The sequence below is a fragment of the Neodiprion fabricii genome, chromosome 6, assembly GCF_021155785.1.
Source record: "Neodiprion fabricii isolate iyNeoFabr1 chromosome 6, iyNeoFabr1.1, whole genome shotgun sequence".
In the NCBI taxonomy this organism is placed as follows: Eukaryota; Metazoa; Arthropoda; class Insecta; order Hymenoptera; family Diprionidae; genus Neodiprion; species Neodiprion fabricii.
The window spans coordinates 6,736,121-6,762,190 of record NC_060244.1 but is presented as its reverse complement, the minus strand read 5'-3'; the positions used below and the strand labels follow the sequence as shown (position 1 = coordinate 6,762,190).

The 26,070-nt window shown below is 41.2% G+C and overlaps 1 protein-coding gene across 4 annotated transcripts; it reads right to left on the bottom strand.

The window, feature by feature from the left end:
* Positions 1 to 2,865: 2,865 nt before the first annotated feature.
* LOC124184651 lies at positions 2,866 to 25,622 on the bottom strand. 4 transcript variants are annotated; one of them, XM_046574601.1, is made up of 10 exons: positions 25,190 to 25,619; positions 12,384 to 12,476; positions 10,935 to 11,108; positions 9,662 to 9,897; positions 8,799 to 8,966; positions 7,032 to 7,407; positions 6,537 to 6,696; positions 6,149 to 6,317; positions 5,777 to 6,073; positions 2,866 to 5,408 (listed from the first exon to the last, which is right to left on the bottom strand). In XM_046574601.1, exons 2-10 carry the CDS (start codon positions 12,433 to 12,435, stop codon positions 4,242 to 4,244), a joined length of 2,799 nt encoding a protein of 932 aa, XP_046430557.1. In that variant the 5' UTR covers positions 12,436 to 12,476; positions 25,190 to 25,619; the 3' UTR covers positions 2,866 to 4,241. The 4 variants fall into 4 exon arrangements, with proteins under 4 accessions (XP_046430557.1, XP_046430556.1, XP_046430555.1 ...); XM_046574600.1 differs by having other exon boundaries at positions 5,777 to 6,248; positions 25,190 to 25,621; XM_046574599.1 differs by having other exon boundaries at positions 5,777 to 6,317; positions 25,190 to 25,618.
* Between the last annotated feature and the right edge of the window lie 448 nt (positions 25,623 to 26,070).

Below are 26,070 nucleotides of genomic sequence, written 5' to 3'. Positions count from 1 at the left end.
GAGCGTGATCGAATTGAAAGAAGAAAAAAAGAAGTGTATAAAAACAATAAAAACAATAAAAAAAAAAAACAGCCATGGCTGTTTTCGCCGCAGACTAATTATTGGATACTCTAATGATTAACGTTCTGCAGGAAGGCGCAATTTACTACACACACTTGGACGTTCACTTCTTTGTTTGTTATGAAAAAAAAAAATGTTAAACATCAGGCTCGAGGAACGCGTCGTTGGAACAGTACGACGTGTGAGACACCGACGTTTTTGAATTTGTAATCGATCCGTTCCCGAGCAAAAGGTCCGTTTCACAGAACGTCAACTAATCAAGAACATTGATTTCCCCGGCTTCTGAACATCAAAAACTCTCTCAGGAGAAAGTTGCGACCACGCCGAGGACCGTTGGGTGAATTTCCGACGAGCAATGAACTCTGGATCCCAGCGCAAAACTTATGTGTATCTTCATTGATGTGAGTAATATACCTGTAGCGATATCTGGTCAGTTCATCCTTGACAATGGTCCATCCTGACTCTGTAATTAAACTGGCTAAGCCGCGTCCTTGGCTGGTCTGGCTTTAGTTACTAATACAACACCACCATTTCAGACGGGCCCATCAAGTTTCTGGGTTCAACATTCACGTAATTGTTGTAATTCTTGTGATTCTATGATACGAAAGCCGTGTAGCGCTTGTAATCTTTTGTTTTTGTTTTCGTTTTTCTTACAGCTACCCTGGGAACGAGACGATGCGTTATGCTGTATCAGTATTTAAATCCTGATCAGAGACTCGCTCGTTGTTACGATAATCTCTTCAGTCGAACACGGAACGGCTCGTGGGGCTTATTGTGCCGACCAGTACTCATTCAGCGTGATTCGTACTTTCGTTACTTCCGTCAATTCAATTGACGCGTATTCATACTTGTCCTTAAATCACGTCGGTCATACAAACGAACGTTTTTTTCATCTTCCAACTATCAATTCCCGCAGTACATTGGTTTGCCAGTTCCGAGCTTTGGATGTTGGGGCTGATGTGCTCCTTGACCATTCAGCCCAAGATAATCGCACTCAACCCGTCATCGTCATCATCGTCACCATTGTCATTATTAGCACGGCCATGACACACCTGATCTCCAACACTCACAAGTTTTACAGCGTAGGTACTACAATACGTATCCTTCGGATGGTACAGGAACACGTTGTGCTCACATTCGACGATTTATCGATGAACCTTGACGAATTAATTATACCTATATCGACGTGCTTATTATAATTTTTGAGTACAAAAGAAATGTCAATTCATATTTTATTATCCACCTTTGTAGGTACGTATGCACGTATGAATTGCCCACCGTATTCATGGTCTCTCCGAAATCCTCGATGACTGCTACAGAGATCGGGAATACTGTGAGTAAAAATTCATCTTTCATTTGTAATTTCATGTCACGCCTAACTTGGGGCTACTAATTGCAAATACTGTAAGCAATCCGCTCCAGAGGTTGATGTGGTAAATATAAACATGCACATGCGCCTTGTGAAACTAATACGAGGTTTATCTGAACATAAATCGACGAGTATCAAAGCGGATCTACGTATGAGAATCGGGTCCCACACCCTGGACGATGTGTGTGTTGCACAAAGTCCGCCTAGTTTACGCGTTAGAATATCATAGATAAATAGATACGGGAAATAAACGAGTGGCTATTTATTTCAAGGCTCGCCGATCGAGTTACTCGAGGATTTTATCACGATTCCGAAATTGAGTGAAATTCGAATCGACGCAAAATTTGAACCAACTTTACCGAGACGTAGAACGCAGTTCGAGAAGTGAAAAAAAAATTTGCTCTGAATAGCTAGCCACCTTTAAGGCGAGCTGACTCGGTAATGGTGATACAATAGCTCCTTTGAGTATTGCCAGCAATTTAACCATGACCTTTTGGAGTGACACGCTCTTGTGCAAACTGTCCATTATACGTGATCCCTGCCCAGTTCAAAAACATATTCGATAACGCGTATACCATTCGATTAGACATCGGTGTCCGACGCCTCTGGGCTGAACGGAAATAAGAAATGTCCAAGGTATAAAAATTAATGAGCCTCGAAGCGATCGAGCAGCTGATTTGGGTCGCTCGTAAGATAGGAGGAGGGATCGCCGATCCGTTAACAGTTAAAAAAAATTATTCCACCGACCAGTAAGAATGAACTAAAAGAAAACGAAATAATCGTGACAACGTGATGAAATTAAATTGCAGTCAGAACATTGACTCGAAATATTATCAATCGAGGATTACAAAATTTATGAAACGCAGAAGCAATCATACATTGGTGAAAAATCTGTCCAACTGCGAACTAATTGATACCTGTACAGTTTGATGATTAACGACTTATGACTGAGCGCAATTTGTCAAACATTACGGCGATGGCGTTTAATATTATTTTTCAAAATTTTTTTTACCAAGCCTTGTGCTTGGGGGTCTAGCGAATTTAACGAATACTTGGCTAACAAAGCATGTAAAGTCCGTATACCGATACTTGTGATAATGGCAGACCACATAATCGAAGCATTTACCAGCAGCAGTTGCGCAATTCGTAACAAGTATTCGATGTTGTATTATAAACTTTCGTAGTTCTGGGTGGGTATAATGAACGTTAGGAAGGCAGGTAAAGTGCAAACGTAACGTACTGCTACGTACCTATCAATCGTTTCGATGGTAATCTATGAAGGAATTATACCTCATTATATCTGATCCGACCGTTGGGTACGAGTAACTTTTTTTTTTTTTTTTTACTTTAATTAATTTTCAGTAGTTCCGAGAAGTATTTCGCAACTTAACGCATTTACGGAAATTCCTTATCGCGTGAAATAACTACGACAGATATTATTCAATGTTTCATTCTTTATTTACAAAATTCATATACTTATCTGTAATTAAATGTACAATACATGACAATGAGAGTTTGGTTAATAATTTATATACAGTATAATAATTGAAGACTGGACTGATCGATAACTTGATCTACGACAAGATTTGCGCAAGTGCATACGAATTATATATATAATTGCTCAAAAAAATTCTGTGAAAAAAAAGATCAATAAATTAAATTGAGCCAAAGTATAATAATTCGAAAAACACATACTTGTGTCAGAATTTTCGTCACTATTTTGGTTATCAGTCAAGATCCTGATTTCACTGGCATCGTATAATATATATGTATATATATATATATATATATATGTGTGTGTGTATAATTTAAGGTGATTACATGTGTACGTGGTAATAATACTAATAATAATAATAATAATAATAATTATTATTATTATTATTATTATAATGATAACAACGATTGGGTATCCTACGTTAAATGTATATCGTCGTCTGCATACATATTTCTATTTACAAGTCATACGTATACGTGTAGAAAAGTTACGAAACTACGGAGCGATGGTGGGAAACGATGGATGAAATAATTTTCTTTTTACTGGTTGATCGATGCCATTGCCTGATACACGTCGAGGTCTCGCCGAATAAACGAGAGCAAGAACTGAAGTGGCAAAGGTGAGTGCAGACCAGCGATGGAGTGAGGTGTAAAAAAGAAAAGAACGGAAATGAAAAAAGAAAAGTGAACAATAATTATGCGTGTACACCTACGTGTATAGCAACGATCAGGACGCCGGTACGCGGATGTAAATACCATAAGGCTGTGGCTCGCATGGTCCTGTCAAAAAATGACAATAGAATTTATTCAAATCAAATAATGACACGGCCGTCTCCGTTTCCGCCTTTCGAGGCTACTCCGCATAGGTTCCCTCGCCTCTAATAACACTGCTAATGAAACATTCACGTTCGCGGGATCGCATGCATGCGTGCACGGCGGATGAGAATAATCGCCTTCGGTCCAGGCCGCTCCCTCGCCTCGATAAATCGAGGTCAGATAAACGACGGTTGTTAAGATCGAAGATCTTATTCAAGACTGTAAAGTATAGCAATCGCAACGATTCGATCGACACTGCGGATGTCGATCGGTAATTTAAGAAACGGCGTTAGGCAAACTCCTCACCACGCTGGATACACGTCTCTCAGCACCGGAAGGATCCCTGATCCCTGATTATAACTTTCGGGTCCGAATGTAGTTATACGTGTATGTACATGTATGATTATATATATATATATATCTCGCGGCAATGATCCTACAGAAAAAAAACACACATTCGATCTAAACTGTACGCACGATACGTGAAGCAACGTCTAATCGTCTAACCGACGAACGGATAACCCGGATATCCAACCGCGGGTGGGAAATAACCCGGAAAAGCTGGTACCGTCGGCTGGATTGGGACTGTCGATGTCACGTAGGTCGTGACCGCGGTGGGGACGACCCTCGTTGAGAACAAGGTCGTGAAGGCTGTCTTCGCGCCAAAGGTAAGTCTGAGCACCCTGGAGTCGGAGACGGTCGCCAGGGTCTGAGTCACTATCGGAGCCGTGGTCACGGTGAACTGGGGCTGCTGTTGCTGGGGCTGCTGGAAGAGCTGCTGGGGCACCTGGGGTACTTGGGGTACCTGGGGCACCTGGGGCAGGAGCGGGGCGATGGTCGACGTGCCGTACTCGTAGGTGGTCTTGGGTACGGTACCGACGGGCCTCGAGAGGGTCGAGAAAATGGTGTTGCCCTTGCTGACGAGCGGGATAACGTGGGACTCGTAGAGGGTCTCGACGACGACGACTGGCCGCGAGGTTGTTATCACCTGGGGCTGAGGCTGGCCGAAGTACTTGAGCAGAGCGAGCTGCTGGGCTTGTTCCGGACTGAGTTGAGGCTCCATCGGGGATGGGTGAGCCTCCTGACCAGCCTTGGTCTTCCCGGCTGAATCCCCGTGGCGGAAGGGGTTCAAGTCAGAGTCAGAGTCGGACGGGGGTGCGACGCGTTTTAATATATCATCGTCGTCCCTGTCGTCGTCGCCGAAGTCGAGCTCCAGGTGAAGCTCGCTTCCAGCCTCGTCAAGCCGGGAGTTGAACTCGTTGAGAGTTTTGCTCGGTATGAACTGGTACAGCTCCATGGGCGGTAGCGTCTTCGTGGCCGTTACCACCCTGGCGATGTGGTAGGTCTGGACCAGAGTCAGCTTCGTCGTGTTACCATCCGCCACCACCGGCAGAAGGTGGGTCTTGAGGAGCGTTTGAGTCGTCGAGAAGGTCTCGGTTATCGTCTCCAACGGTGGCGTCGCCTGACCTGGGTCGAGGGATATCGCCGGAAGTGTCGCCACGGACGAGTCCAGGGGAAGAGTCGTTTCGTACGCCGCGCCAGTGTTGGCTAGAATGTTCTCCGTTAGTGGCTCCGACGGGTTTACCGACGGCGATGCTTCCGCCGTTGCGAAACTCTTCTTCACCGTCGACGTCACCGTCACGTACCGAGTGTTCCTCTGCGTTCCAACCTTCGCGTCGTTCGAGGAAATGAAAAAATCGTCATTCGTGTACATTTTGCAATTTTTTATTTTTTAACCGCGGGTGAATTTGCATTCGAGGATCGTTCGAAGACACGGGTGAAAAGCGATGCGTTCAAATAAGTTTATGAATTTTTATTATTTTTTTTTATTATTATCGTAATTTCAATGTAACGCTAAAGGTCTTGGGCTACTTTTGAACGTGATCATACAACGCTGACTTTTAGCACACTTTCTACTTTATTCGATGAAAGTTTGTGAAAGAGGACGCGCCTTACGGGCGAATATTCGGAAAATATATCACCAAGAAATAGGAAATATTTTGGGTAACGAGGTTTTCAAAGTTTGAAACTGCTCACCTGGAATGTGTAAGGCGATTTGATGGTGGCTATTTCGAAGTAAACGTCGTTGAAATCGGCCGGCGTCGATATCTCGACATTGATAGTTTCAAGCGGAAGGATTTGCGGTTCCTGAACGGCGTCTCCGTCATCCTCGGATTCTCTGGCCTCAGGCTGCTCGTCCTCGACAGTTGTTTCTTGTTCCTGTATCTTTTTCTGGCTGATCTGGATCTGTCTGTTATCTTTATCGTCAACGACGACTTCTTGGACCTGGACACTGGCTTCCGGCGTCAAGGGCTTCTCGATGTCATCTTCAACCTGCTTGCGGATCGCAATTCGTGGTTTAGGGGTCGTCTTGTATGACCACCTGCCTGGTGCCCTCGGGAACTTTACCTTTGGTGAATTGTTCGATGACGAAGACGACGATGATGAGGATGACGACTCGATTCTCGCTCTATTCTGCTTCGCTGGAGGACTGGGTTGATTACTTGGCCTGAAACCGTTTCTACGTCGAGTTACTGGTGCTTCGCTAGTCGTCGTCGTCGTGATTTGACTTCTGTTCCTGAAAGTATCCCGAAGCAGACCAGACTCGAAGTGAGACTAGGGTCGTCGACCGTTCTCTGTTCCGTGTTCGTGTACGTGTACGTGTTTGTTTGTTTGGGTATTGGTTTCCATATCGTGCGCGATTCAGTTTGCAACGTTACAATTATTGTTATCAAATGCAAAGTGTAACCTCGTGTCATGTCTCCTGGATCCGTGTAATCACGTGTCGATCGATTACCTGTAACCGGATCTTCCGGCCGCTGGTCGATTTTTCCCGGACGATCTCTGCGTGGAAATTTGTTCACCGCTCTCGGAATCCTCGGGAAGCTTGTTGTTACGGAACTTGGGACGGTGTTGATTGTTGCTCGAATGACGCCGAGAAGTCCTTATGTTAGTACCTGTTCGGTGCACAGAGAATAGAATTACAGGTTTTATCCGGCCCGGCATCAAACCGTAATGCCCAACCGCACTTGTTACCCGGTTTTCTCCGTATTACAATCAAACGTCCTCGTACTCGTTGAAGATATATTTATTTTTTTTTCTTCCCACGAAACGAGTCACGCTATCCGTACAAGACCGACGCAATACAATTGCAACACAGGTATACACTCCTCAAAATCTTACGCAAGGTTTCCGGACTCAACTAAATCCCGGAATATTTGCGAAAATAGTGAAAAACGGGATTCTTTATTTTCATCACGTTCGCATCGATCAGCGAAGGATGGATATTCACCTGACTGAGCGTTGACGATGCTTTCGGGCGAAAGTCCCGGCGAGTCGTCCTGAAGAGTCGGGGTCGGCTCGAGTTGAGGTCTCGGCTTGCCGTGCTGAGGTCCGATGGTTTTCAAAATCCTGTGGGAATTGGTGGGTCTGATTTTACCCTCCGGCTGCTGGACGCCACCCAACACGCGCGATGAACTCTGTAGTACCTGGGCGTACTTTCCATTGATGTAAGTACCTATGACGTTGGTCTCGTGGACGGTGGTCAAACCATCCTTGACAATGGTGCCTCCCAGTTTCGTTACCAAACCGGTTGGGTTGTCCTTGGATCGTCTAGCCGTGGGCCTTGGTTTCGCCTGATGTTTCGAAGATGGTCTCAAGTTTATAAGCTGAAACGTAACAGACCTACCTCAATCGGGGTTCTTGGAAGCATTTGATAATCGTCGGTTTAAGGACCGCGAATAAACGCGCGCGCTTCGCCGGTAGTCAAAAGTAAACGATTCGAGTGCCTGACACCAAGTTTTGCAACAATCGGGAAGCGATTTGTACGCACAGTGCGTATCGGTACTATCGTACTACTCATCGTCACCTCGAAATGCAAACTCTTTTGCACACCCAACATTTTCAGATTCTTCGACATGACCCGTGTTAATTATATATTCCATTACACCCGGGTGTTGAATATTTCATAGTTTCTAACATAGCGGCGCCGGTTTTCAGTATATGTAGGTACAGAATGTGTGACACGCAACTTTCCCTTTTTCGCATCAATTAAATCCGTTTGTGAAAGTAATTCATATTCTGTATATAACACACTATACGTTATACCTTATCGCACCCTCGAGACGTTTATTACACAGTTGACTCGCGCGTGCTGTAAATTTCATTCAAAACAAAAAAAAAGAAGAGTCGAGATTGTTTGAAGTTATTGTACAGTAAAGAGAAACAGTGTGTCGAATATTAAAATGGAGGTGATAAAAATTGTTGAACCATCCGCGATGTCTTTGATTTTAACGAATGGAGGATTTGTATCGTTAGGCGTAATTATTTAAGATATAAATCATTCCCACAACGATCATCCGAAACTGGCGATACGGTAAAATAACAACGAAGCTACTTCATTAGCGCCTCGTACTCCTGACTCGCATTACATCGTGTGCGTTCGTAATTATTACAAGCATAGAGCGTGTCGCGAAGGACTTTTAACAAGCTTGCGTGTCAAATTGCCAAACTTAAATAACGCACGCCCCGCGTCCTTGGAGCGAGTAGCGATCGTAAAAGGAAGCATATAGTATTTGAAAGAAACGTGGTCGCGAAGAAGAGAGAAAACACAAGTGTACGTGCAAACGTGAAATAAAATAAATGAGACGAGACATTAATATGGTTGCGAATTTCTTTGTACCAATCCAGCGATAGCAAGATAAGCCCGTTGCTTTTGACTTCAAAATTCAATGGGTTTCATTTTGCGAGCTGCCCTGACTTACATAAAAAAGAAATATATCTGCATGTATACGTGTATACACAATATTATAATAATGCAACGAGCGACGTTCCCTTCTCTCGATTCGTATGCTTTCATACGTGCCTCACTTCTGTACACGTGTGCATGCATGTACGTATGTGATCATTGTACTCGTATTGGCTGGTTATTGCACAACCTTGAGTAGAGCGAGATTCGTTTGTACTCTGCGGATTAATTAACCGGTGTGTAGGTACCTGTATAAATTATATTACACTAATGTTCGTGCGGGGAAAAACGGGGATACGATTCTGCACAAACCTTGTAAGTTTCGTCGACGCTCTGGGTCGGCTGTTTTGACAGGAAGTCGTACTCAGGCTCGGCTAAATTGTTCTTGACAACGTTTGGCACCTCGTTGACCGGCCGGACTTCCACAACGCTCGAAACTACGGGGCTGTTCGTAACAACGTCCACCCGAGTCTTCACACTCTGTAATTTCCGCAAGCACGTGTTCTCCTCGTTACGTAATTCCTTATTTTTAAGTACCATAATGCCTGGATCCAACAAACTTGTACAAACGATAAATCGTTTACGTCCTTGGGTGATAAAGATAAAAAATATGCGTAACCTCATAAAGGTGCAGCCTGAAGGAGTCACGCGTCACGATTTTTCTACCGCCAAAATTTTTCTTTTCAACGATTACCGCGGTTCAATTTCCGCCGTGCAAACGCGAAAATTCATTAGCAACGCCTTGTGGAATCTCTAATTTTTCATAAAAATCACAACGGATTGCGGTTTACTCGCAAAAATACTTCGGATAAAAATTCTGCTGTTGCGCAATCGACGGAAAAATATTTCGGGAACAATCGCGGATCAGTCGTCGGGTTTTGTGACGAAAAGAAATATCCCGATTCGTGCCTTCTTGTTGTTGAAACGCGTACTAATTTTAAAAGAACAATTAGCCTCGGTTAACCGCTTGATCCGCTGATTATATACAAAGGCACGCGGCTGATTCGTTGTCGAGGATGGCATGACGGAACGACGAGTAAAAATTTTCGAGTAACGCGGTTGGTTTTTACCGCAATCGAAATGAATCGCGTCTATAGCTTTAAAGTCTGCTGAGCGTAATAAAGAGAAAAGAAATGCGTCATACATGTTTAAAATACCATAATTTATATATTCACCTCACGTTTCGCCGGCACCAGGTTGTCTTCGGAATTCTTCACGACCTTCTGTTTGATAACCGAGTTTACGACGATCTTGGTTTCCTTAACCTCTTGTTTTTTCGTCTCTTCACGCGATTCGCTCTTGTGAGTTTTGCTGGGCTGGATGTCGGGTACTTTTTTCGAACTTTCCGCCGGCTTTGTTTGAATCGGTTGCGCTTGCGACTTGACGACAGTTTTCTCTGGCTTGTTTCCCTCTGAAAGAAGGCGCACGTAAGCGCATTTCTCATTTTCAAACCACACGTGATTATACTGATCGGTATGAAACAAGTTTTTCACCACGCAGCGGGAATGGGTGGGAAAAAAACCTGCCGGCTCACAATCCGCAATACCGTTTCTATAAGGCTCTGTACTTTTCTATATTTAATTGTAAAAAGTACTTATTACGACAGCAACTCGAGCCGGCAAACTCGCGGTATTTATTACGAGAATCTTATGCGATCCGTTAAACTCACGACTCGCACTTCTTTCTACTTTTATATATATATAAAAAAATCTGATATTCTTTGCAAATTTACAGTCGCGTTTTATTCCTCCGCGTCGGTCAGCCCGAAAACAACCGCTACATCGTATAACGGAGAATTGGTATTGCCGCGTTACTTTTAAACTTCTGATCGTGTATCCAACGCACAAGTTGTGCGGAGAATATGAATGAAGCAAGCAGGATATAATAGAGGCAAAAACTACCGCCTACGTGTATCTGTTTCATACTGTTTAGCCGTCGTCGCTTCCTTCGTCGATTTCCCGTTCTATTGCGTAATCTATTTCCTAATTCATTACAGAATTGAAATAGTAATTTTATTTTCACCGCAATGCGCGCGATGCTTAATGTTTTTCCAAGATATTATCTTACGACGTTTAATTTCCCGCGCAGCGGCAATGCAGCGAACAAAGCAATCGAGATGAAACGAAAAAAAAGTAATGAAAAAAAGGGAGATGAACATTCTCAACGAGTGACTCGACAGCCGCGAGTTATATATATGCTTGGAAAATAAACTCGCGAAACGTTTCGCTCGAACACCTCGAGAGCATCTCGATGCAGGTATTTACGAAGAAAGGATTTTTGAGTCCTTGAAATTGAACGTATGTGCAAAAATCGAGAGGCAGACGAGCCAGCAGAGTTTCAATTCTACGAGATAAATTATACGTCTGCAACAAAGATCGTAGAGTTATCCCGTTCAGGGAAGTTTTTATTGCTGTACTTAAAACGAGAAAATGCGATATTTTTACTCACCAGGAGGAGCACTGTTGGGACTGAAAACCATCACTGTGTTTCCAATGGTCGTCGTGAAGTCGAGAAATCCGTAAACAGTCTGCGTGAGCAATTCATTTTTTGGTGATGCTGCTGGTACTTGCGTCGCAGCCACTGGCGAATTTCCGGTATAAATTTGAGCCAAGGTTTGAGCAACTGGAAAACGAGAAGACAACGAGGTGAAGTCGATGAATCGGTAATGCGGATAAACGAGGAAAGTCGATATTCTTCACTTTCTTTCTCGGCACAAGGTATTATCCACAATCATCGTCATCATCATTTTCACTTAATACCTGCTCCTGGGATCAAGTTAATCTTCTCACGATTGGATTCATACTCTGTATAACGTAGCTCTACCTACATACACCTATATATATATATATTCACGCACATGCTTCGTACTCTTGGTACAATAATTATTGTTAAATGGCTTGTCTTTCCCACAGCTACAAGCGACTTTCCAACATATAGGTATATCCATTATACATATTATGGTCTTGCTGCAAGGCAAGGACGCTGCATTATATTGCAACGAGAAAAACTAGGCAGTTATAACAAACAATATAATTATGCGAAAAACTAATATCGTCTATCCGTTGACATGCAGGTATAGAGTCAGTGCTGATTATTTCTTTTTTTTTTTTTTCTTTTTTCAAAATCCGCTGCAACCCTATTGGTAATATCCTCCCGCGGCAAGATTTTATAATTAAAACGGAAATTAAATATATCGGATTATAAATTATCGAGTTGATTGAAATTGGAGCACGTTACGTATCGAACCGATACACACATAATTTAGTAACACCTTGACAGTAATCGAATGAAACGTTCGCCAGGCTGGCCTTGCGATAGACAATTATTATTGAGGGTATCTCTATCCAGCATGTGGGGAAAGTGTCAGGATTTGGCAACATCAAGTGCAGGCTCTATATAATCAGGAAAAGTGACCAAAGCGTTTTAAGATCACGTTCGCAATTTAGCACCGGTCTTATTTTTTTGATTCTTCGATTCGGAACGCGGGTCGTCACCGCAACAGCGACGGAGAGAAACCGTTAAATTAAACGTGATCTTGAATACGCTGAGATACAAAAATGAAAAAAAAATACGAATATAATAAATTAGTACGCTTCTTTTAACGTATGGAATTAGCATGGCCAATACTGCAGTTACTGTTGCTTCCGATGGTCAAGGTTCGCAATAAGAGGCTTCGGCAATGTCAATTTTACGGCTTTACCTATCGCAACAGCCTGAAGCGTTTTTTTAGAATTTATCGCGAAGAGTGAAATAATCCCACGCCACGATACGCGGTATACGCACGAGACCAATTCCCGCCTGGCAATAAATAGTTAATAAAAATTGATGTGTTCGGATGTGTGCGTTACGTGTAATATATACACATACATTTATTTATATACTCATATATTTACTCACCGCAAACGAGGAATGCGATCAAGACAGCGTATCTCGAAGCCATGGCGCTCATCAGTCGGATGTCATCGCACGCAAATGCCCGAATTTAGCCAACTGAAAGCAACAAGTATATTGGTAGAAATATTTATTATATCAGCCGTGCCGCATGTAACGTTGCGAACAGGTACATATATATATAGAAACTTTCTCTATAACGAACTTCGACATGAATTATAGAATTCACTGACGAATTCCGGACTCGCAAATTATTTCCGCGTCAAGTAGCTCCGACTTTTTTGATGGGACTTTTCATTCTTTCGTTATTTTTTTGCCGTTTCTTTTTACAAAATTTTTATGCGCGGCTTTAACCCTTCGATAATGCGTCAAGGCCCAAGATGTAAATCGGTACGGATTTAAAAGAATGATATGGAAGATAATCGCAGTGTTAACGTAATTAACGTGCGGTTGTATCGAAACTTGAAAAAAAAAAAAAACGAAACAAGAGGAAATTTACACGTTTACAGTAATCGTTGACATATCCAAAATCCACTCACATACGCGAAGATAAAATATGAAAGTAATCTAACGGGTGAATTCTTACCGCATCTGTCAAGGAGGTGGAGTAATATAAATCAGTGTACAATCTTTATCTTCGTTCATTCGAATATTATAACCATCAAGCCTTTCTCCGCGTTGCAGCGGTTAAATGCGTACCTACATAATGCCCGGTTGTGTCTAGTATATTATATATTTCGTAAGACGGCAAATAAAGAATTCTATTCACCGCAGTTATAGGCGTGATTTAGCCAGGTCAATTCAATTTCAATTATAAACATCTTGCTACAAGAGTTCGCGTTACCTTAAGTTTAATTTCTTAGTCGCGGTTCAGCATTACGATATGTATATATGCATAAAGCGGCATACGTAATAATTTGAACGAAAACGAAGACGAGGAAAAGCAAATAATTGATAAAAATTTTTAAAAAATTAGTGTGTGAATATATTTTCTGACCATCCACCTGATACCGCGATTTTTATGTTTAAAATATACGTAAGTATTTCGCTTTTCTATTTTCGGATCAAACAGTTGTTGACGTAAATTACGTAAGGCACGCTATCGATATGTCTATACATACCTAGAAACAGGACAATCGTAAGAAGCGAGAGGTGTAATGCTCCGAAAAACCGAGGCAAGGCACGAGCGAGGAATGAGTAATTTTTTATCGTCTTTTAGGGTACATACTTTCGAAGTCTGTTGACTGTAAGCTATGCACAAGAATTAAGTCATAGAAGCGCTTCTTTGAAGAACCGACGTCCAGCCGCCTTTCGATGGCTGAAAACGTGTACCAATACCTATAATAAGTATGTAAGTTACATGCGGTACAGAGAGAACGAACGAATAGGAATTCTAAAGCTCCGCGAACGTGAAGTGAATGCCTTTGAGCGTGTGTACGATGTACGAAACCGATTGCAAAATCCACGCATATACCCTCGATCTATACATACTTGTACTTGTAAATATGCCTTGCATGTGCGTAATGTTATACATACACAATTAACGTTAGACGTATCGCGTGATAGAAAATGTATAATTTTCACCCCAATTTCGATTTCGATCAATTTTAGGCACCGTGCTTCTCGGTTTTCTGTGTCACGGACAGAATAGGGCTTGAATATTACATTATACCTGTACCTGCAACTGCCGAGTATGAATATCGCTAAATATAATCAAGACGCGTCGGAAGATGAAAGAAAATGAAAAATTAACCGGCCTCAAGGATGGCGATGCTTGATTTATTATTCATTACCTACACGGCTGAGTGAGGCTGATGATGCACAAGTTGAATCAGACAATTAGGCAGCCAGTCTGGTGAATGAAGAAAAATAAATACGGAATTTTTGGCTCATATCGTAGAGCCAATATCATAGTCTTGAGACGCAACGTCGGTTTCAACTGTATCATTCAAACGCAATTTTCGTCCGACCGCAACTACTAACCAGACGTATAATTAACTAGTATACAATACCTGATTAAACACGGGTTATAAAGAAATAGATATGAAAAAAGTTTGAAACCGAGTGAATTTTCTCTGCGGTTAAACCGCGCGGTGACAATTACATTTTTACAGTGACACACATAATACGTATATAGGTATAAGTAAAAGTGTCAACGAAATTTAATGTCGCGCGCGCGACGTTGAATGACAAAAACCTATTTAAACTTATTCGGTCCAATAAGCAACTGGTTTGGCAATTCGTTGTTCGAAAGGTATAAATGTGAAGAAAGAGAATACAATGCAAACGAGAATTCTAATTCTACAGTTTTTCCCCAACTGCTGCCACTTCTCCCTTTTCCTTTTATCTCATGAATAATTACACCGCGGGCCGGATTCGAGGGAACCTTTTCGACTCGATAGCCGTTCGGAATTCATCGATGAGCTTCAAGGACGAATTTCACGGGCCGTGACCCCGAAGATCCCAGAATGCTGCCCCGAAGAATGTCACTCGGCGAGGAGGCGCGCCGATTTGCGTGGTAAGTATATATTGCATTGAAAAAAATTTGACAAGAAGCACGCCTCTTAACGTTCCGAGGTGAGACCGCAAGCTCAGACCTCGATAAAAGCTGCACGAAGCTGCACAACACCGGATAAATAATTTATTACGAAATCGTATCGATCGAGACACATGGCTGCTGCTTGCTGCATAAGCCTCTGATCGACGAATCTCATAAGATATTCGACGAGAGATTTTTCGAGGCGAATCGATGGCCTGTATTGTAGCTGCTCATTTGTATTGTGTCAGCCCACGTTGATTTTTTTTTTTTTTTAAATCTTTTTTAAATCTTTTTTTTTTCATCGCATTGTCATTTGGGAATTACACACCTATATAGTCGAGTCAATCGTGTAATTCTAGTATGCCATTTACAAAGGGAAGGCATAAGAAATTTGTTTTTAATCGCACATGCGACGAAGGAATAATACATGTGCCAATGAAAAAAGATTCGCGATTCCATATCGTTTCCGGGTGATTGTTTTTTTACGCGTGCAGAAAAAAAAAAAAATTCGTCCCCTCTGATGACTCGATTTTTGCACATTATCATACGTGTACGGGCGAAGAAAAAAATATATATATAAATAACACACGTGCGAATATTTATATTGTATAAGTGGCTACAAATTCGTGGTTCTCTTGTATAAATTATCGGGGGCCTTGCATTTGCTTGTCGTCGACTCCACCTTACCCGCAGGCAAATTGGTAAATGGACATTGTGCAGTTGGTTTATTATGTATGTGTATACATATATATATATATATATATACGCAGGCAATTATTATAGTTTATGCGTGCATTAAATTGAAGCGAGTTAAAGAAGGACGTTGCGTGATCACGAAGGATTATTTAATTGCTCGATGTAATCCGTGCGGCATAAAATATATTTCCGAAAAAACCGGTAGGGGATCTAATTTGTGCGATAAATTAGAGCCGAGCCAACTGGAAAACAGCCTTTGAACTTTAGCTTTTTTAATCCCGAGTGGAAGATCCGCATGGGCGTTGGCATAATCCTGCAATGAATAAAATAAATCAGAGGAAGTAGATAATTTACGAGAGATTCCCACCGTGTTTTGGATTATTATGTAAAATTTGGAGGTCGCCGAGCAAAATTCTGCGACAATTTAACGACCGAAATAATCGACCCGTATGAAAAGATTTATCAATTGGAATTGAAAGATATGAGGAGAAAAAAATCAATTAATTGGAATCTGTGATAATGTTGGATAAATTTTAAGAAGATATAATTCCGTATAGAATTTCCTGCGAGTAAAACAGAGATGTAAAAATGAAATTAAATGAAAAAATCGTAAAACTTTTGTTCGCGTATAATTTACGTTAGCCTGTGCGTTTGCATATATAAATATCGACGATCGTACGCTGCAGGTTTATTATACGCAACGATTTTAAATTTATTAATACAAACAATATTACAAGGAGGCCACCGTGAGATCATCGGGTGACTTAACGCTTTATCTCCCTCAAGAATTCATAAAAGATTATGTGTGCGCGTGTGTGAGTATGTGTATTTGTACACAGGCATACCTAATGTTCGTACGTTTCAACCGTTTAGTCTTGAAAAAATATCCGCGCCGATCGATCCTAAGGCAAGACAATGGTCGATGAGGGGGAAAAATAACAACGCGAAGTACCAAATCCTTGGGAATTAAATAAATTACGCTTATAGGTATATAATATACAAGGTACTTATACGTACGCACGGTAGTCATGAGCGAGGCGAGTATTCAATTAGCAAATTGCGTAAGCACAGTTAGGCGTAAGATGTTACATAAAGAAAAAAGGATGGAATAAGAATAAAAGAAGAATCGCTATTATTGCAGTATTTTAATTGCAAGCTATCCCACGGTGCTATGTTTCGTTTAATAGATGCAGCTGTAACGTAGCCGGAGTGCAGTGAAATCGTGCTCGATTATGTTAAGATCGGATGTTTATCGGGACCATGGCTGCGAAGGCGTTTCCTAACCGTTTCAAATCGAGATCCGTTTCATCTGGTGGCGATTTTATCACCGTGGTTCACCTGTGAAATATTCGTCTTTAAGGTGTAAATTCATACGAAAATTCGCTACGGTATATAAACTACCGCGAGATATAAATATGCCAGGAACAGCTTAGCTTAGGTAGGTTTTCTAATTTTTTACGCGTATGTTTTTATACCACAAACTATATACGCCTTCCTAAAACCATCTTCAAGGATCGGCACTGAACGAGTCAGCAATAGGCATGCGGTCATTCTTACTCCCGAATATGATCGTGTGTTACTTGGTATTAATATACTAATATTTGTTGAAAAGTTTTATGAGGCTCGAAAATTCTCGAGGCTACACTATAAGGTCTGTAGATATTTATACACTTCAAGAACTATTAACCGTACAATTTTATACACGTGGTTAAGAACCTGCATCATCCTCGCGACTATCAGAGTCACGGATAGTAACAGAATACCTATGTTATAAGAAACATATAACGTACATTACTTTCGATAACCTCGTGTAAATAATAAGTTTATACGTAATTGGTGATAATTTGTGTAATAAATCGATGCCATTATGGGAATAGATTTTTGTGAACGTCAATTTTTTTCATCATCATTTTCTATTTTATTTGTTTTTTTTTTTTACGGTATTCTCAGGTACATACTTTTTACTACAAATACCTAACTAATTTATACTTTAATGCGTCGATATGTTTCTCGTCTGCACCAAACGCTTTAAAAGTTCAGTTTTCGTTGTATTTTTTCTTTGATACGAGGCAAACAGGTGTTTCTCTCAAATTCCTGAATTGCCGCCAGATGTCGCCAACTCGTTCTGAACGCTCTCGCAAGCAAGGGACTACGGAATTATACTTAGGTCCTCATGATCCCTCAGAAAATTCATTCGGTGATTGAACATACCAGATGTCACTCTTTAAATTACATTACACTCGATAGGATCGCCAGTTCACCTGCTAAACACAAACTTTCGACACTTGAGCGGTGATTAGTTTGATTATAAAATAAATTTTTTCTTACAGCAGGACGTTCGTTACTGAATTAACACTGTTTTCTGATTGAACGTGTGTGGTTTAATAAGTAGAATAATTTTCGGGAGAGATTTTTAAACAAAGTTCAAATTAGCGCAAGTTTTTTTTCCCCCTCCAACTGTCTAACCTACGATAACTGCTTGTGTGCGTGTGTATCAATATATTCCTCGAAAGATCCGTCTTGGATCTCCGAGGCAAACAATGATCGGACGAAATTCAATCAAAGAACTGCTGCAGACGTACGTTTTAACACGGTTGTAATACGTGAGTTCAAAGCACGCGCGGTTTACCTTTCACCGTTGTGTTTTCTCACGGTATTGCAACAGACGGTTGTAATCTGTTTTCTAATAATATATTGCGAGTTGTGCTCGGATAGGTGCGATGTGAGCAGCTCCAGTTTTCCCTTAACCATGCAGCTGTCACAGAGAGCAAAGAAGTAACTGCATCGCAGTGATATAAATAATCCGCAGAGTATATCGGTGATCGGACGCAAAGGTAGAGTTTGTGTGAGAACAATGCACAAGGCAATTGGGTACATAAATTTTTAGGCACAAAGTGTAAATGACTATTTTTATTCATAGGATATTTAACATCTCTTCAGATCGCTCTAGCACGCAACCTGAGAATTCCCGTATCTCGGAATTAAAGTTTAAAATAGGTATACACGCGTTATGCGGATCATAATGCGTTTAATGACTAAATAAAAACCCTGCTAGATAAATTTTTTTGAAGAAGGAATTACACGTTTCTGTCTGCACTTACTTTTCGAAGGACAAAAGTATTGATGTCACCGTTTAATGAATATCCTAGTTCTCCCTGATTTTTACTATCAACATCACTGCGGTAGAAACACTTTATAGGCAAAATATCTGATATTCCTCGGCTATTGCCTGCAGCCGGATGATTTCTCCTCATATTCAGCACGGCGTAATCGAATTACACCGCACCCACTCCATCGAATGCTAGATTAAAAATCGCAGTCATCTCTATCGAATTGAATTGTTCCAACCCGTTGGTCGTCGGTAAGAAAAATCTTCAACGGAAAAAAACGAAGAAACTAATCAGGTCATTGAATTTGAATATGGAACGATGAGCATCGCGCGGTTTTCTCGTCTCCGCGGCCGCAAAGAGTCTCGGTGTACTTACTGAGCTGTAAAGTTACTGCACAGCGATCCAGTAAACAAGACACAGAGTGAAAAAGATGAACCTGATCTTTTTGCCTCGAGGTTGAGGATCACAATGTTATGCATTGTACAATAAATTAACGAAAATTGCGACGTACCCTGTATAATAAAATATTTTGCACCTATCACATTTCGTCCGTAGCTATAATATGACGATAAAGAGAGAATAAAAAAAAATTACTGCCATTTTTTTGGAGCGCTCTTTGCAACCCAACGCCGTTTCATGCTCGGCCCACCGACAATTACTGTGCTACGTAGGATAATGACAGCGGTAAGCTTGTATATTGTACATGCCCACGCTACAACGGACAGCTAGGGTGTCAAGGCTCCGGTAATCGCTGTCCGTATGCATGTATATCTAGGTGTTTGTATGCAGTGTGCCTCCGCAGGGAAGAAATTGTTCGGCGCTTTGTCTCGGGCACGACGGGAGTGGTGGATTTATTATCTATATTGGATGGTATTCGACGTACAGCCATGGCCTCATCTTTATTTATAATAATAACAACAGCGTCAAAGACAACGGGAATAATGGCAATAGTAATGCCCTTCGCGTCACCGTAAGACATTTCGATTTTTTTCAACCGTGGGACAGACGATCGAGCTCTTTGATTCCCGCGCGATCTTCGGTTTGTAGAACTTTTATCACAATGTATCATTATTTATCGAAGAACAGGCCTTTTACCGCGGACGTGGGATGTAGGTGAAGAAAATTGCATTGACATCTGGCGTGCAGGAATGAATCAAACCATTAGTGTAACGTATTATTCGGTTTATCCTGTTAGGACGATTAGTTTCACTTTCTACCCGCGTTCCATATTTGAAAAAAAAAATAAAGAAATTTCGAAGTTAACCGTCAGCGATTCCGAATTCTAATTTCCTAATTACACCGTTTGGGACGGTTGATCCAAGCCGAGAATATTAATTGACGCTGTTGAATGAAGGCTTATACTCATCATGTGTGTACATTCAATGTGAAAGATTTTGAAACTGTAAATTGATTGTATGTGCGTTACAGTTTGGTTTGCGGTACAGTAGTTGTCCTCGGCTCGCAGCGGAGCCGTTGAACTAGATTGAAAATCGCGCGGGAGATCGTGCGCGCGCCGTCTTATGCCGTTGTGAAATGTTTCATGCATGTTCAGTATGCTCATAGGTGTAAGTATGCACGTGGGGGAACCCCCTGAAACCGCGCCGAGGGCTGCGAGCAACGATCATAGGGTGCGTTCCGAAAAGTCACTGGCAGTGCTAAAAGTCCCTATATGACAGAGAAAGAGCTAATCACAAACTCGACAGTTTGTGGGTAAAAGAGATAAAAGATTGTTGGCAGTACTGGAAGCTAATTTCGGAACGCAGCCACCTGTAGTTATTTATTTACGGAGCGATGCAGGATCGCCGTATTTTCAAACCTATAATGCGAAAACTTTTTTAATCCGTATCCTCCGCGGAGGCTGGTGCAACTGCTGCGTTACGAGAGCCAACTTGCGGATATCCTAGATCAATCACCATTGCGACCGGTTTGTTGAATAACGAGCAAGGTGGTTAATCGGTTTTGCCCGGATTCGAACAAAAATTTGAATTCCAGAATCCATTTGCGCGAGCTGTTTGAATTCTCTGTTGGTTTTCAGCTTCTGAGTGAGACAAAGAAAGTCAAGGTGCTTTTGAGTAGAGAATTAATTCACATTTTAATGTCCAGCCTCTTTAATACTGCACTAAATCGCTGGAGAACCTGTTCTCAATGACCCTGTCAAGCTGGGCGTATGCATGATCGAGGTTCACAATGACATACAATGCGTATAGGTAGGTATGTACAATATACTTGATCCTCGGAATTTGCTGCAGGCTCATTAATATGCATGCTTACGCTCTCGAGCACCCCTGGATATTCAATCGCACATGTACACTGTTGTGCATGCGTCCCATTCTCACGTCCGAGATTCCACCCACACAGAAATATTTCTAGTATATTTCACGTGGAATTTATTTACGAATTATTAACGAAAAAAGACGAATCGACTGAGCTTGTAATAATAGAAAACAATATACACAAATTTATGAAATTATCATGTTCTCAATACTGCTTTTTAAATGGTCATTAAAAATGAGAAATTTCTATCATTTTATAAAAGTTTGGAGAAGAGGAAAACTCCATCGGCCGCATTATGCTCACTGGTGAGAAGATATGGTCTCAGGAAACGAGAAATCGCGCGTTTCGCATGTCCTCGATATTCTATACGCTATTGGAGACGTTGAAGATTTCTACTTCGCAAAGATCATTCTAACCGCCAACCGCTTAGAGTGAAGGATAACGTTCTCAATGCTCTGTTGAATTCCCATAAACGCGTGTAATGGATCGTCCGTAGATTTCGTGCCTATAAGACGAAACGAGTTCAAACAAATTCAATTCAGAAAAACAACTCCATGCTGCGATTCTTGTTTTCAACGACATGCGAAATCAATCTCCAATATTTATGGTGGTGACTTTGACCCAACAGCAATATGACTCTTAGTCGGAATGAGGAACAAATTCCTATAAGCACGGGCGTTGATTTTTAATTAAAAACAAACTCGTTTTTCTAAACGAGCCAAAGTCCCCGCGGTTCGCAGTTCAAACTCAACGAAGATATTGAAAAACATTACAATAATATCGTATTGGTCTTTGTTTTCAATTCAATCGTTCGAACGCCGCAACTTGAAGAAATTCAAATATCATTCGTCTCAGCTGTGAAAAAAACGGTAAATAAAACCGCGTGGGATAAGACGAACGGTTCTCTTCGTCTAAATCGCATGCGGCACTCGCAGTAACTATAAAGTGGAATAATTTATGTTATAAGATAAGAAAAATAGAACTGAAATCGCGTTCACGCTTGTAAACGTGATCCGGTCATCGGCCGAATAGTATACCGTACACCTATAATGCGGAGGCGTTATATTATTCTTAAGGATTATTGACCAATGTCCAAGATCACGGTCAGCCTCCGCTGCTGCAGACTGTTGACCACAAATATCCGCTGTCATTAACCCTAGCTGCGGATGACTCCGGGCACTTTCCTCCTCTGCAGTGTGCATCTCTTTCTCTTTTCAGTAGGTCCCCCAATCTCTCCGCTCCGCAGCTGAAAAGAGGAGACATCAATGCCCCCTCTCTCTTGATCGCTGCCGCAGCAGAGTTCTCTCATTAAAAGTGAAATCTCCGAGTCTCGCTTGTGTGTATTTATTATACATAAGTATAGCGCGTGTGTAGCTTAAACCGTATACATATATAAATAAATTTTCGATGGATTTGCCGGCTTACATTCATTTATTATACGCATACGCATTTTTTCTTCGATCATCGCCCGAGTTTTTTTTTTTTTTTTTTAATTCCAGACATTTGAGAAAAGACTTTTCTAACGCGTATTTATAATATGCAATTGCGTTTCGTGTCAGATTTATTCCCCGTATAAATCGCATATGTATACAAACGGTAGGTGTAATTGGATTAGAAAACAGGAAAGTTCGATATACGTATTACTGCAGCGAGTGTATATAATACATAACTGTTATCGATAATGTTACCTAACTATAAACGGCAAAGGCGGTAACGCAAAGCGCCTCAATGCTCCGATGGGAATCAACGAGCCTGAAAAAATTCGCAATTAAATTTATGCCATATTCGCAAAGCTCGCGGCGTTTAGTTTTTGTCAAATATATAAAGATCTACAGGGGCGGCTTCATCGACAAACGATGTTTCACTGACGTCGAGTTGAAAAAGGCGATTTTAAATAAACGTTGTAAAATTGGTGATCTTGAGCAACTGCATTGCGGAATAAATACACCTCGAGTATCTATTCTAGCTGCAGGGCTTGGTAGGTCAAATCAGGGAAAAAGGAACATTCCGTTCACCTGCAGCTTGTAGGCAGCTAGTTTCACGCGCACCTGTTAAACAAACCGACTTAACTGCAGTCACGTTGCGTTCTTGGCTGCAATCCCGCGGGCAAGCTATAACTGCATACGTATATGTGTATAAATGTCCTCGTCACGTGCAGGCATTAATCGGAACTCACGTGAGCGAGGCAATAATTCTTACGTATATATAATATAATTCTGCAGTACGTAGGCGGGGGTAATCGGACGTTGTGCAGTTATCGCGATTTTAACAGAAACGCGCCTGCATGCCGCCGATACAAATATGCGTTATGGGCGGAGACGCGATCCTTGAACCGAGGAAAAATCGAAATGCCATACCGGAATTACTTATCGGCGCGAGTCTGCGAGGTGGTGAAAGCGTCAATTTACTCTCTGCAGGTATCTCGAGGCATTCCCTCTCTAGTGCACTGGATCATGCCAGCTTATGCCTGCCTTCCTTGTACATTATCTGATAATCGCGAGTAAGACTAACGGGCGAAAATCTAGTACGTTCGACTTTTCCTGCAGAATTCTTTCGATACATAATGGAATGATAATCTGAGAAGAAAACCTTGAACGGGGTTTAGATCATTTTTAGCGACATGTGGGTGGATCGATAAAAAAGAATAAAATTATTTCAAAATACCGAACAAGTAGATGGATTACCGTCGTTAATTTGGACTGAATATAAATAGGCGGACAAGAGGTATAAACGAACGGTACGGCTGTTGGACGTATTTGAATATTGACTAAACGATCGTCCATCATGATTACTAAATTATGTGTTCTTTGATTGAAGATTGAAGAATACTTTTTATATACGTATTATATTCGCATTGTTCAAGTGTCTGCCGGTTGATATGAAGGTTGTACCCTTATTGTATGCTCACGTCATTGTTTGACTATTCGAGTTTCGAATCGACGCAGTAGGCGCGTTTGTGTTAGAAAAAAAAATATCTCTTTAATTTCAGATTTTTTGTAGAAAGTCTACGTGACGTGAAAACGGAAATGTAAATTCACACTTTTCGTAAAGATTTACGTCCTTGTAAACACCGAGACACGGTACGAGTATTCAACTAGTCATAAAACCGTTTGACAAAATTCTGAGAGCACGTGTAAATAAGGTGAAATTTTATGTTCCTTTTAATTAAAACTTCAGGGTTAATATCTCGAGTCTAATTATCCCATCGTATAACGATGACAAAAATAATAATTAAACTCTTGGCCCAGTTGTAACAATGACATTACCATTTACTCACATGATAAATATTACTTTCACTCTCGTGGCTTACCGCATGTTAAGGGTCTGTGGGTTTAATGGTAAGCTGGCTTTGTTACTTGTATTATTTTTACACTCGTTACTGGGAGGCGGATATCCATTCTGTAAAATTGCTTGGCAAAAAATTGAACGAACACTGAGGATATTCGAAAATCTCTGTAATAAAACCGGTAAAAAATAAATTGAACGCAAATTTATTGCTGTAATTATATTCTTTGTAATTTTATCTTTTTTCGTTCCAGTTCTAATCGGTGGTACTTAACATGTTCGAGCATTATTTATGGTCACGCCAGCAAATATAACTATCAGACGAAAGTTCCGTCTTCCTCTTTTTGTTTCTTAGCGTTTACTGAAATCCTAAGCGATTCTAAAGTTTCCCGCGATTATATTTATGACCGTTCCGTTCGGAAAAGAAAGCTTGTGATAACTGAAATTATCACGAGCTGTATATAATGTACAGAATCCGTCACGACTGGTTCGTTTATTCAGCTCTTTCTCCTGTAACTGTGGATGTAATAATATAGCTTCAGCAGCCGAGCACGCAATTGGTATTAAATTATAAGACTCTTCCACTTTCATCTGTCGCTCTATCACTGAAACAATCCATTGCCTATGAGAGACGATACGTTTTCTTCGCGAGGTGAAATATATCTAACATCTAACCCACTCGACGTGTGTCATTAAACACTTTCTCAAAAGTTATGTAAAGCTTCTCCAACGCGGTAACAATAGCAAACGTCTGAATTTCAAGTTTTGTAATCCGTTTAGTCGGAGTTTTTTCAAATTTTTTCCATTGTAATTCCTCTACTATAACCGATGAAAAAAATCGTTAATGCTCAGCTGGAAGTTATAGTGGAAATAAATTTAAATGTATGATGTTGTACATGATTTCTTACTTTTCTTCAGCTGGTCCAAAGTGAGATGGACTCCTTCGGGAATCGCTGACACCGTTGCAATCTCGTCACCGCGATTTAACGAAAAAACTTGTAAGATAAACGACCGGAAACAAAAGTGTCTAGGTCGATAAAAAAAAAAACGACCGGAACCCGCACGTTAACCAGGAGGTGGAAGGCAATCGTTCTGGAGAAGACTGCGTGCAGATAGTCTGTGATTCTGGTTATGGAAGTGAAGAGTTCTCGGTATGGTACTCTTACTAAGACCAGGAGACTGAAGCAAACGAAGCGGCGCTCAGTCGCTCTCCTCGTCTTGATACCTTTGCAAATCGGTGATCACTGCGCTGAACATTCGTTGCAACTTGCCTTCGAGTGACTGGTCCCAGTCTTGTACCCTCTCTGACTAAAACTTCTTTACATTCTACGCCAACCTCGGTCAGGCTTTCACTTCACGCGCGACGAAACAGTCCCATACTCTAATGGTCCAGCGGCGGAACATGACTTAGAAAAAGACTAACGATGAGCCATTCCTTTGATACTGGAATATCCACTCTTGAATATAGCCGTTAATCCCGAACGGTCAAAGAGTTTTAACCCCTGGCAAGCAAGCATCCAAACCGTAGCAATGAGCCTCTCGTGGCAATGAGCGTAAAAAATATCCAGTGGAAATTAACTTCATTTAACTTGGCTTCTAATAAAGCTAGTAGGGAATTTTTTTTTTCTAATTAAAGTTCAAACAATTCTGCATAAAATTGTTGTATTATGAAAGTAACTAAGTTAAACGAAAGAAATGAGAATAAACGTTGAAGGGCTTCAATCCTTACGCAGCTCCAAGAGTACAAGCTTTTTGAGAGGGAAATTTTACCCTCATTGACTGTCAGGGT